At 42.6% G+C, this 13,452-nt stretch overlaps 1 protein-coding gene across 1 annotated transcript in view; it reads right to left on the bottom strand.

Annotated features, from left to right (window-relative positions):
- Positions 1-13,452, bottom strand: part of LOC125433066 (BEN domain-containing protein 5-like) — a 996,205-nt gene that overhangs the window by 9,991 nt on the left and 972,762 nt on the right. The window contains exon 12 of the mRNA XM_048497387.1: positions 3,591-3,687. Within this exon, the coding sequence (XP_048353344.1) occupies positions 3,591-3,687 (97 nt within the window). The remainder of the gene's footprint in view (positions 1-3,590; positions 3,688-13,452) is intronic.

Genomic DNA, 13,452 nt, shown 5'->3' with positions numbered 1-13,452 from the left:
ATACAGCTTTTGTCTTCACTTTGTTCTCACTAACCTAAGGCAAGGTGGTAAGGTTGGTGGAAACTCTCACAGCTGTTGCCATTTCATGAGGGCTGACCTGGTCTAGTGTAGTAAGAGACAAAGACTGGAGGGATCTTAGCAAAATCAGCTGGCAGGCAAGAGAGGCCCTTTCCCATCCCTCATTACTACCTCTACCTCTCAGCTAGCTATACATACACATGCGCTCCCAACTGCTCTTTCAGTTGATTGTCCAGGCTGCATATTGGGAAGCACGATGGCCAGCCACAGATGGTGGATGCACGGTTGTCAGGTGTGCCGGTGGAGCCAGGGGATATTGCCCCATTTGCCCCATGGCTAAGGCCACCTCTGCAGCCTCACCAGTCATAACGTTTTCCACATGTACTTTAACTCCAACATGCAGAGTCTATCAGGTTGGACATAGATCTATTACCACAGTTGAATGTGTGTACATCATCAGTAAGAAGCATTAAAGATGAAGTATTGACAAGCATGTCCTCAATGTCTTTTCCTTTTCAGCCCATCTGCTGATTAACTGTGCAGATTCCACTGCCAGGCCAGGCTTCATTGAGCTGGGCAAGGAGAGAAGAAAAGGGCTGGAGGGAACTCCACAAAGTTGTCTTCCTTTATTAAATACAGATTCATTTTGGGGGAAAATGGGGGCAGCCTTTCATTGGTATCACTGCATGAACTGGAAACACAGGGGCTTCAGTGATGACTGAGTGTGCCTTTGCATCAATGTCTGGCTCACAGAGAATAATTCATTTGGGTGGGTTTAAGTCTAAGCCCCAGACATATTATTTAACTCTGAAAATATCCAATTGACTCTAAAAGCTGCCACAGGGTATACATATTAGGGTCACGGTGCTGTACAAGGTGAAATTGACTCTTCTCTTGCCCATGGAGTTTCCCCAGTTGGGCTACTCACTGGCATAATGCCCATTGGGCAAGGTGGGCAGCTGCCCAGGGCATCATCTTGTGGGGGGCATCAAAATGCTGGGTTCGTTTTTGGGTATTTTAGTGGTTTTCCATTTTTGCCCTGCAGGGGGTGCAGTTTTTAGGCTAGCAGCACCAAAATTGCAGTGTATCATCAGAAGACTGTCCTTATGCTACCTCCCAAGTTTGGTGAAGTTTGGTTCAGGGAATCCAAAGTTATGGACTCCCAAAGGGGGTGCCCCATCCCCCATTGTTTCCAATGGGAGCTAATAGGAGATGGGGGCTACAGTTTTGAGGGTCCATAACTTTGGCCCCCCTGAACCAAACTGCACCAAACTTGGGGGGGTATCATTAGGGAAATCTCCTGATGAGACCTTGAAAGTTTTGAGACTGTGCCTTCATAAATGTGCCCCCCCCCAGCCTGCAATCCCCATTGACAGCAATGCAGAAAACTCAATGCAGAACAAAGATTCTTGGGCAAATTTCGGGATTTTCTTGCAGGGAGGGCATTCTTGGATCGTGATCATCACTGGGCCTAGGGTATCATCTGGAGACTGGTCACAGATGGTGATACCTGTTTGGTGCAGTTTGGTTCAGGGGGTCCAAAGTTATGGACCCTCAAAAGGGTAGCCCCCATCTCCTTAGCAAAGAATGGGGGATGGGGTACCCCCTTTGAGGGTCCATAACGTTGGACCCCCTAAACCAAACTGCACCAAAATTGGGGGGTCCCATCAGGACAGTTTCCAGATGATACCCTAAAATTTTGGTGCTGATACATCCAAAAATACACCCCCTGAAGGAACATCCCAGAAATTTGCCCAAGAATCTTTGTTCTGCATTGAGTTTTCTGTATTGCTGTCCATGGGGTTTGAAAGCTTGGGGGGACATTTCTGAAGGCATAGTCTCAAAACTTTCAGGGTCTCATCAGGAGATTGCCCTGATGATACCCCCCAGGTTTGGTGCAGTTTGGTTCAGGGGGGCCAAAGTTATGGACCCTCAAAACTGTAGCCCCCATCTCCTATTAGCTCCCATTGGAAACAATGGGGGATGGGGCACCCCCTTTGGGAGTCCATAACTTTGGACTCCTTGAACCGAACCTCACCAAACTTGGGGAGTAGCATAAGGACTGTCTCCTGATGATATGCTGAAATTTCAGTGCTGATATGTCTAAAGATGCACCACCTGCAGGCACCAATGTCCTGTTGCAAAAAAAAATTGGTCATGGTGGAGTGGCTGCCCATGGGGGGGGGCATCCAACTCAGGTTTTGCCCAGGGCTACAGTTTGCCCAGGGCTGCCTCGTTATGCCCCTGGGGCTACTTAAAGGCCCAATAAGAAAAAAAAAGACAAATGAAATCCACAGCCTGAATGGAGAATTTTCTATCTGTGGAAACAGTGTGTGTATTTTGGTTTAGTCGCTTTGAACAGAGATTTTATTTGTGCATCCAGCTGAAATCCTTGTTGTTCAAGTAGCTTGAAGAGAGGAATGGCTCAAGGTCTCTGTTGCTTAATTATAAATTCATAGACCTCATCCATCTTCCTCCATAATGTGCGTTGTATTTCCAAGTAATGCTTTTAATTCATCAGTGCATGTATGAGATCATAACCTTTATCTTCACTATATCACACACATACTTAACTTGAAAGCTTCAGGATACAATTGTTAGAGAGGCAACATTTGGAGGGCTGTGGCCAGGCAAGAAAGAATATTATAGATTATTCAGAAGCAATTGTGAAGAAAGTGCTACAGAGTAAGGTATCAGCAATATTTCTCATAGGGTTTGTAAGTACCCACAAAATTTAATTAACTAAGATAAGCTCACTATTTCCCCTCTCTTTGGATTAAATTAGAGAGGTTCACATGCAATATATTTATCTGAAAATTTCTAACTACCTCTGTTTTTTAGTTTGGGATCACAAATTATGATTCTCTATAAAGCAGCCTGGTATTTCCTGAGAGATTCCTGAAGTTTCCTTCCCGCTGGCTGACCTTACAGGTATGGAAAGTTAGAGATGTTTGCTCACCATTTCAGGTTTTGCCTTTCATTCCCAACCATTTTACAGTGCAGTCCTGTGGTGGGGGGCAGGGGGAGACTGTTCAGGAGGCAGCATGACTCTGGCACTGGTGTAAATGCACTTGCTCTAATGTAAGGGGCATTTACCCTGGTGATTCTTTAAAAACATTAAGGGAGAAGAATGGCATTAGCATGAATTGTATGACAGAAATCACCTGGTACCAAGAGCAAAGGAGAGGAATGAGCTTTTTAAGCATCACTGATTTCTAAAGGAAAGATTAACATTCTAGGCTTCTAGTTTGCCATATAGAGGGAAACCTAAGCAATAGAAAATTATGCCATCCTCTGGAAAATAAAAATGTTATTTTAACACTTTATATAAAGGAACACATCTTAATCTAAAAAAACAGATGTCTTAAACTAGAAAGCTAAAGATGGTAAAATAAGCACAAACTGAATAAAAGAATAATTGAAATTCAAATTTTTGGAACTGGAACACAAGAGGGGGGTGAAGCAGGCTGTTCAAACATTAAAGAAGCTTAAAAACCTTAACATTTACAGGTTTGTACTTCCTATTTAAAACAGCAGGTGAAAAAATAGCCAGATGGCTTTTTGAAACTTACCGTGTGCTGGAGATTGCAGCTAAAGGTCTCTCTGAAATGGTGTTGAGTCTATAGTAGTCCAAGAAAGTTCTGGCCACATTTCTTCCTAATTTCATATCTGCAAGTGCTTAATTAAGGAAAACCTTTTTTTCTTTAAAATTTTAAAAGACCAAGCATAAAAGTATGTAGCACTGTGACATGATGCACAAACAAATTTTACATGAATAAATCAACAAAATCCACAGGGATTATCTCAATGTTTATGAGCAGCTATGTTAAACTGTCATTTTTAAACACAAACATATTGCTAATATTCTAAAGCCAATTCTCCCTTACACCTTTACTGCATTACACCTTAACTGCATTTACTGCATTAATAGTGTCTTGAATAGCAGCCTTCAAAGAGGTTTTTCAGTAGCTATAACACCCTGTCCCTTTGGGCATCACCAAACTTCTTTCTTTAATCCACTGAAATACAGAGCTGCATAGAGGTTTCCAACATGCTCTAGGCTCATCCTGCATTGAGCAGGAAGTTGGAAGGGCCTTTATGGGCCCTTCTGGCTGTATGATTCTATGTTAGCTGTACACAGTAATGAATTTGCTGTTATTTCTTGAAATTCCATAGGAATCCACCAAGTCATATACATGAAATGAATGATGGTTGCCTAAAAATTTGTTTGCTCTAGTCACACACTGATCTAATACCACAATTGATTTTAAATACTCTAATTTATGTAGATGACATTCAAATAAAATCAGGATAAAATAATTCTGAGGGAGCCCTTTCTTCCATATGAGCCCAAGAATTTAAAACAAATACTGAACCCTATGAGTATCTGTGGACAAAAGGTCATTCAGCCTTCAAAAAATACTGTCTTAGTGGTGGCTCTCATTTCATGGCATTCCTGTCCAAGAAATATTTGCCAAATATATGACATTGACCCTTCAAGAAATATAGTAAAAACATTCTTCCCAGGTTCTCTCTCTCTGTGTTTTTAATTTTCTAGTATCTCTATTTATAATATTTTTATCCCACCTTTCCTTCAAGGAGATCAGAGTAGAGTACATAGTTTTTCTCACCTATGTCATCCATGCAACAACCCTGTGAGATAGGTTAAGTTGAATGAGAGTGAATGGCTCAAGACCACCCTGTCAATCTCATGGCAGAATGGGTATATGAACTTAGGTCTCCCAAACTCCAGGTCTCCCCTTCCTTCCCCTCCCTTGCATGCCACCCCTCCCTCCCTTGCATGCAACCCCTCCCTCCCCTCCCCCTCCTTCCCCTAGGGTGGGTGGGCCAGGTCTAAATGCTGGGTCCCCTTCCCTCCTTTCCCTTGCATGCCACCTCTCCCTCCCTCCCCTCCACTGCATGCAACCCCTCCCTCCCCTCCCCCTCCTTCCCCTAGGGAGGGTGGGCCAGGTCTAAATGCTGGGTCCCCTTCCCTCCTTTCCCTTGCATGCCACCCCTCCCTCTCCTCCCTCCTCCACTGCATGCAACCCCTCCCTCCCCTCCCCCTCCTTCCCCTAGGGAGGGTGGGCCAGGTCTAAATGCTGGGTCCCTCCTTTGCATGCCACTTCTTTCCTCCTCCCTCCCTTTGTATGCAACCCTCCTCCTCTAGGAGGGTGTGGTGGCTCCAGGTCTAAATGCTGGGTCCCCTTCCCTCCTTTCCCTTGCATGCCACCTCTCCCTCCCTCCCCTCCACTGCATGCAACCCCTCCCTCCCCTCCCCCTCCTTCCCCTAGGGAGGGTGGGCCAGGTCTAAATGCTGGGTCCCCTTCCCTCCTTTCCCTTGCATGCCACCTCTTCCTCCCTCCCCTCCCTTGCATGCAACCCCTCCCTCCCCTCCCCCTCCTTCCCCTAGGGAGGGTGGGTGGCCCAGGTCCAAATGCTGGGTCCCCTTCCCTCCTCTCCCTTGCATGCCACCTCTCCCTCCCCTCCCCCTCCTTCCCCTAGGGAGGGTGGGTGGCCCAGGTCCAAATGCTGGGTCCCCTTCCCTCCTCTCCCTTGCATGCCACCTCTCCCTCCCCTCCCCTCCCTGAGTCATAGTTATTTCCTGCTGTGTACATTATTAGTGCTGATTTTATTATTTTAATTCTGCTTTTATAGGTTTGAGTTTGGATTTATATCCCCCCTTTCTCTCCTGCAGGAGACTCAAAGGGGCTTACAATCTCCTTGCCCTTCCCCCCTCACAACAAACACCCTGTGAGGTAGGTGGGGCTGAGAGAGCTCTGAGAAGCTGTGACTAGCCCAAGGTCACCCAGCTGGTGTGTGTGGGAGTGTACAGGCTAATCTGAATTCCCCAGATAAGCCTCCACAGCTCAGGTGGCAGAGCGGAGAATCAGATTAGATACACGAGCCCTTAACTTCCTACGCCACTGCTGCTCCTGAGTGTTAAAACCTTCATTTTTTTATAACCAATGGTCAAAGACAGCAACTGAAGAAGTGAATAAGTGAGGAGCAAACAAATAAATGACAAAGTAAAGCACTAAATGTATGGCTCATTCTATACATACAGAGCCAAAGTGGTAGGGCTTAATTGTTGGATTGCTGGTTAGGATCTAAGTGAACCATATTTGAATCCTTGCTCTGTCATGGAAACTTGCTGGGTGATCTTGAGCCTGTCATCTGCCTACAGGTTAAGCTGAATGAGAGTGAATGAGGCATAATGGTTTGCCCAGAGACAATCAGCACACCAGTATATAAGACTAATGGCTTGAACCATAGACTTTCTAGTACCCAACCAATGAATTACACTGACTCACATCAGATAAAGGAGTAAACACATCTGCAATGACTTTGTGTGCACTTCCATCTTCTACATAAAGCCTTATTAACTTATTAGCTTAATTGACTTTTGAGTAAAACTTCATATCAATAGTTAGCTGCTATATCTTCTAATAGTGAAATATTAAAAAGTAGAATGTCAAGATTTTCAGATATCTTATATAAGAATGACATCTTCTAAACAAAGTGTTAATTACTATCTTTGCACTTGTGTTAGTGATATCAAAACAAATGAGTTTAAGATGCAGAGTTCACACTCCATGGAAAAATCTCTGTTCATTATTTTTTTCAAATAAAAATGACAAATGTTAAATTATATGGTTTTTGTTAGATAGCATGGCAATATTATAAAGAGATGTGGATCTGTGAGGTTATATGTGAACAAAGGTCAAATAAAAAACTTATTGGCATAATAAACAGTACAATTGTTAATAAAACAGAAAAAGGAAATGGGCAAATAGATTAATAGTGATCGCAGAGTAATACAATCATGGTTGAAACTTAATGACATAACATTGGTATTTAGCCACTGTTTCAGAGATAGCACAAGAATCATTGTTTGATAATGATTTTTTGTTGGTCTGAAATACCTTCTTTGTTAATGAATGGAGGGGTCAACCAGTAGGACCTGATTGTCTTTAAAAATGGGCAGAGAGCTAAGGTCTAATTGCAGGAATGACACTGAAGCCTCTGGTGAATTACAGTTCAATTGCTGGGAAAGACAAAATATTGAAAAGCATGCTCCTTCATGTAGGATTATGGAAAGAATGCCCAAATAATCAAGTTTATTCTTACAAAAAATGAGATAATAAATCTGTCTGAATTGTACCATTTGAGACTAGAAATAGAGATTCATGTAAAAGAAACCTCTTCTCCCTCCCTTCACCCTTCACCCTTCACCAAACATTTGTAACTACAAACAGAAAACCAGTGTGTATGGTGAAAGACAAGGCAGGAATCTGCTGTTACTTGCAGGGCCTTTTATACTCCTAAGGCCTAGGAATCAAAAGCCCTTTCCACACGGGCAATATACAGCGGCCCAGGGCTGGCAAAAACGTCATAGTTGTTACTGAAGATTTGTTACCCCTGTTTAGTGACAGTCGGCTTACAATCCTTCCATGCAATGGCAGCTCCAAGAATGGCATACCAAGGTTTCTTCTGACAATAAAAACCTCAGTTTGGAAACCTGTTAGCACTATGAGTCTCTCAGGGAGATACTAAGTGCTGTAGCTTTAATAGCTCACTGATAATTTAATAAAGTCACCACTGAAGAGAACAGTGGCATTATGATCATCCTTCAACTTGTTTTGCTTTTTAAAATGCAGGGTCATTCTCCTTCCCAGAGTGTGGGTTGACTTTCCATCCTGTATTTTGTAATGCAACAGCAATTATTGGAAATAATTAGACTCCTTTCAAATCCACAATCTCATTTTCATAAAATCCGTTGTGTCATTTCTATGCAACAGTAAGTGAGGCTGCTGCAGTGATAAGGATTTGACAAGGGCAAAAACTGTTAGAAGTTCTGTTCAATATTTGATAAGTCCTGTGGGGGTTTCTATCAAATGGATTGGATCTTAACTTTTATGTCACTTCCAGAGGGCAGCACCTCCATCAACCTGAATTGCTATTGGCTGAGTTATTAGTGTAGGAAGCTCATCCAACTCTATTCCCTAAGAAGATTAAGAACTATGACCTTCTAAGCTGGAGAGACTGACAGACCTAGGATTCTCCTTTGTTTTATTATGCGAGCAGCTAATATATGAAAAGGAGAGGAGAGAGAGAGTCACATGCTGATAAAGAACAAGTACAAAGCTCAGCTCTGCTAAATGTGCCAGCTTTTTTTTCAAAAGTCACTTTTTAGCATTACATGAATTAAAGGTTTTATAAGACAAAGAACTATTTCTCTCATTTTGCTGTGGATAATAAATACATTTTTGTGTGTGATGGATGAAATAGGCCCTCTATTCATGAAACTCTGGAAACTCTCCTGAATTGAAACTCTGTCACATATCTTACTCTTTACAATTTAATTAATGAGTATTATAGATCATCCGATCCTCTTCCCTTTCACATAAATCTACTTATATCTCTCATCTTGCCAACCAAACAGCCCTCATTGCTAAAAACTGGGCTCTGTTGACTGCTAGTAAGGATCACATTGTTTAAAAAATGTTATGTTGTGCTTTTTAAAAAATACATTTTCAGCATGTAGAAAACTAATTCAGGAAGGAGAAAGGTTTTAGTCTACCAGCTTTCTGGTTTGTTTCTTACTTAAATACACATGTGTTTCCTCCAAATAGGCAAGAAACTGCTGGGGGGGGGGGTGTTATGGAGAAACCAGCATGGAGGGAAAGTTAAATATTTCTTCCTAGCACTGTGGGGAAGTCTACCATCACCATCCCATCACTGTTTTGAAGAAGATTTTCAAGAGACAGAAGATCCAGTTACAAGTTCTAGTTTGGTTCTCATTTTTCCAAACATAAGCCCTTCCTGTAACATAATCTCAGGGGTGTAATGAGGAAAACTGGAGTCCTCAGAAAAACCTGATTTTGATGCCCCCCATGGGTGGCAGAAGAAGGCGGAGCTCCTCCTTTCTCCTCCCCTGGTGGCTTGTGGCTTCCCCTCTCCCTGCTGACTGAACTTACGCACCCCCCTTACCGGCAAAAGGGCATGAGATACGGGGGGTGGGTGGGCGGTGGCAGGCAGTGGCGGCATCCAGGGGAGAGCGGTGTGGTCGGTGGGTAGGCCAGGTGTGCATGTACCCTTGACTGCTAGTCCTGCCACCCCACAAAGATAAGAACATAAGAACATAAGAACATAAGAACAAGCCAGCTGGATCAGACCAGAGTCCATCTAGTCCAGCTCTCTGCTACTCGCAGTGGCCCACCAGGTGCCTTTGGGAGCTCACATGCAGGATGTGAAAGCAATGGCCTTCTGCGGCTGTTGCTCCCGATCACCTGGTCTGTTAAGGCATTTGCAATCTCAGATCAAAGAGGATCAAAATTGACTTGATCCTCCATAAATCTGTCCAAGCCCCTTTTAAAGCTATCCAGGTTAGTGGCCATCACCACCTCCTGTGGCAGCATATTCCAAGATCCATCTGATGACGCAGCAAAGCTGACGAGAGGCGGAATACAGGCAGCAAGGCTTGGCAGTTCGGCTCGGCTCGGCCTGATCCATGGATCAGGCCGAGCTGAGCCAGTTTGGAGGCCCTTGGAGGGCCAAGGGCCCGAGCCCGCCCCCTCCGAACTCTGCGTGATCCGAACTTGTGGTAACATCTGAGATTCTTGGATGCATTTTTATTTTTTGGTGTTTTTCGCATTTCGGCCAGCAGGGGGCATATTTTTAGAAATATTGGCACCAAAATTTCAGGGTATTATTGCTCCAGCACATGAAGCCTGCTGGGTTCCACAAAAAACAGCATTTTAAAAGCTAGTGACACTAGAATTTCAGGGTATCTTCAGGAGACCATCCTGATGACACCCCCAAGTTTGGTGAAATTTGGTACGGGGGGGGCAAAGTTAATGGACTCCCAAAAGGGGTGCCCCATCCCCCATTGTTTCCAATGGGAGCTAATAGAAGATAGAGACTGCCCCTTTGAGGGTCCATAACTTTAGCCCCCTGAACCAAACTTCACCAAACTTCTGTGACTGTGCCTTCAGAAATGTGCACCCCACAGGCTGCACCAGAAATTCCCCGTTGACATCAATGGAAAAAAATCAATGCAGAAGTAAGATTCTTGGGCAAATTTCTGGGGTTGCCTGCAGGGGTGCAATTGTTAAGCTAGTGATACCAAAATTTCAGGGTATCATCAGGAGACTGTCCTGATGACACCCCCCAAGTTTGGTGAAGCTTGGTTCAGGGGGGACAAAGTTATGGACCCTCAAATGTGCAGCCCCCATCTCCTCAGCTCCCATTTGAAACAATGGGGGATAGGGGCAACCCATTTGGGGGTCCATAACTTTGGAACCCCTGAACCAAACTGTACCAAACTTGGGAGGCATCATAAGGACAGCCTCCTTATGAAACCCCGAAAGTTTGGTGCTGATATCTCTAAAAATGCAGGCTGAAATGTGAAAAAACAACCAAAAAATAAAAATGCAGGAGTATGCCCTACAAAATTCCTGAGCCCTGGGCAGCTGCCCACATTGCCCAATGGACATTACACCACTGCATAGTCTGCATATTTCTGCAATATTTCTATATTGTAATATAGAAGTCCTTACCACAATCCTTTAGTCATTTTTCTGGCACCTCCAAAACCTGGGACCTTCTGACTAAAATCAGAATTGTAGCTCATATTCTTGGCATTAGTGCCTTTTTTTGCTCTCCAACACATACAGTGGAAATCATGGAAATGCTATACAGAAGACAGATTGACATCATTGTCAATTAAACTCTACAGTGAATGTGGCCTTCTGACAATCCAGAGAAACGCAGCCTTTATCAAATCTATCTGTGGCTATAAAACAATGTTCAAAAATCAAAAGCAATGCTCAAATGTCCCACCTGATATAAGACCCTTCTATAAAAACACATTAAGAAATTAAAAGAAAAATCCTAAGCAGATCTACTCAGAAATAAATATCATTTATTTTAATGGGGCCTATTCCTAGGAAAGTATTCTTAGGATTGCAGCCTAACTTAATACATAATGCTAGATATACAGATGGAACTTTAGTCAAGTTGGGGGGGGGAAAGTAGTGGGAAATCTAATCGCAGAGGGTTTGCACTGAATGAATGTTTCTAGAATTTTTATTTGATATTGGATTGTAGTGGTACAGAATGAGAAAGATGGATGAGACCTTAAAACTTACCCAGTTTAGTCTGCTACCAAGGCAAAATTCCTTAAAGTTTACAATACCTAGCACATACTCATATATTTTCTATTTAGAAACATTTAAGGTAGCTTCCCTGGATAACTTGCCATGTCTAAGGTGCTTTCTTTAACATTAACAGAAGAGAAGGTAAAGTATGGAAGCCAATTTCTTTGCAAATAACCAGCAGCTTCTATGAGAATCGAGTTTCTCCTGAGAAAGAGAATCGCAGCTTGTGATGTTGTCTCTGCCTTTAAAAGAAGATTCTGCAGCTCCTAAGTAATAGTTGTGCTTCAGTTTGTTCTGTGTTTTGCTGATCTCAGTGCAAACTGTAGTGATTTAAAGCCTGGAGATCAAGCAGGATACTGCAGATTCAAAATTATTTATACCTTTATTGCAGGAAATCTCACTACAGAATATTTACTGCATATGGAGCTATTTTGGGGAAGGGGAAAAAAGATTGATTGAATTTTTTCAATTAAAACAAGCAGCCTTTTTAGAAAGATTTAATGTGGTATCAGGGAGGAGGAAATAACTCAAGAGATTGAAGGACAGGATGTAGATATGGGGGAAAGGACGTGCACATGTTATTTTGTTAGGAAGTTAAAAATCAAAATGGGGAAACAAATCCTACACTCAGTACTATAGCTTGATACTCAATATTTGGGTTATCTTTCCCACTCAGTTGGCTTTGATGCCTGATAATATTAATTTAGAATGAAGAATTGTTCTGTGGGCTAGAGATGGTCAGGAAGGGGGGGGGGTTGTTCAATATTGAACCGTCATTGCATTTGAATGAAATGTTGCTATCTGTTTTGATATAAAGCACTGACAGACGTGAAACTAACAGAGAGAACATGATCTATATTATGGTCAGGATTTGATCACAGTGATTCTGAAATGCTTATTTTTGCAAATATGATTATTTAATCATAATTATGTAATCATCAGGGATGATTACTTTGGAATGATGATTGTATTCTACCAACTCTGGATAAATGGCTGAGGTTACCAGTGCCCAGATGATGCACTACAGAAACAATCAGGGTTTGTTTAGGCAACAAAGCTCTGAAATCTCACTCAGAAGGTTAAAATGTCATAGTTGATCTAAGTCAGAATTTAATGGAATTAAGGAAAAAGTAATTTTTCCTTAATTCCCTTCGGGGAAGAGGCGGCCTAGAAATCTAAAATATAAATATAAATAAATAAAATAAAAACTCCATCTATTCTCTGATTCTCAAAAAATTATTACAAATTTGCGAGAGCACAAGAACCAAAGTACAACCCTGCTGGATCAGACCAGTGGTCTGTCTAGTCCAGCGTCCTGTCACACACAGTGGCCATACTGTGTGTGACCACTGTTGGTAGAATGCAGTGGCCATATAGTTACTATAGATGTCTAGACCTAACACCAGACCTTCCCCTGAGGTTGCATCCTGGAACTGGTATTTCGAGATTTACAGCCTCTGAATGTGGAGGTTCTCTTTAGTCACCATGGCTTGTAGCTACCAATAGACCTGCCCTCCATTGCTAGGCCTACAGTGAACAAAATCAACAGCCTTCAGTGGTTTTTACCAGGTAGGATACTTACCAACAGTGGAACAATAAGCAGTCTAGGTGGTATGCAGGATTTTCATAAAAATTACTGCTCTCCCTTAAATTCCCATGTTCTCCTGCAGGTATGACATCTGTCTCCTGCTGACCTGACTTTCCATGGATTATCCACCTGGGGCCTTTTGACATACTATCAGAAGTAATGGAATGCTTGTAGATATATAAATATCCTTCTTGGGAAAAGTGGGCTTTTTGGTTCTGTCATGGTGGGGCACAGGTTCTTCTATCAAGTGACTGGTGGATGCAAGATACGAAAAGTTGAGAGACATTGGCTTAGATAGCAGAAACTTCCAATGGAACAAGAGAAAGTCAGGAGAAGAAGCCATGAGACAAGAACTCAGCCTACCAGAGATGGAGAAGTTACTGTGAGACTTATTAGAAAAGGAGGGATAAAGGAAAAAGTAAGGGTGAATAAGAAAGAAATCACAGGGAATAGGGGCATGGATGGAATGCACTGAACAGTAGGAGTTTTCATCCTGTCATGGTAACAACAAACAAGATTGTGGGATCACATGGTAGAATTATAGTTTACAATTGTTAAGTCAGAGTTTTCAGACAGGCCTGGCCTGCTAAGACTACAAACAAATACAGTAAAGGCATGGTACTCGCCCATAAAATAAAGACCACAGACAGACTCCCACACTGTTGGGAACTTAATGAGAGAGAC

Source organism: Sphaerodactylus townsendi, linkage group LG05 (assembly GCF_021028975.2).
Source record: "Sphaerodactylus townsendi isolate TG3544 linkage group LG05, MPM_Stown_v2.3, whole genome shotgun sequence".
Lineage (NCBI taxonomy): Eukaryota > Metazoa > Chordata > Lepidosauria > Squamata > Sphaerodactylidae > Sphaerodactylus > Sphaerodactylus townsendi.
This window is presented reverse-complemented; position numbering and strand designations above follow the sequence as displayed.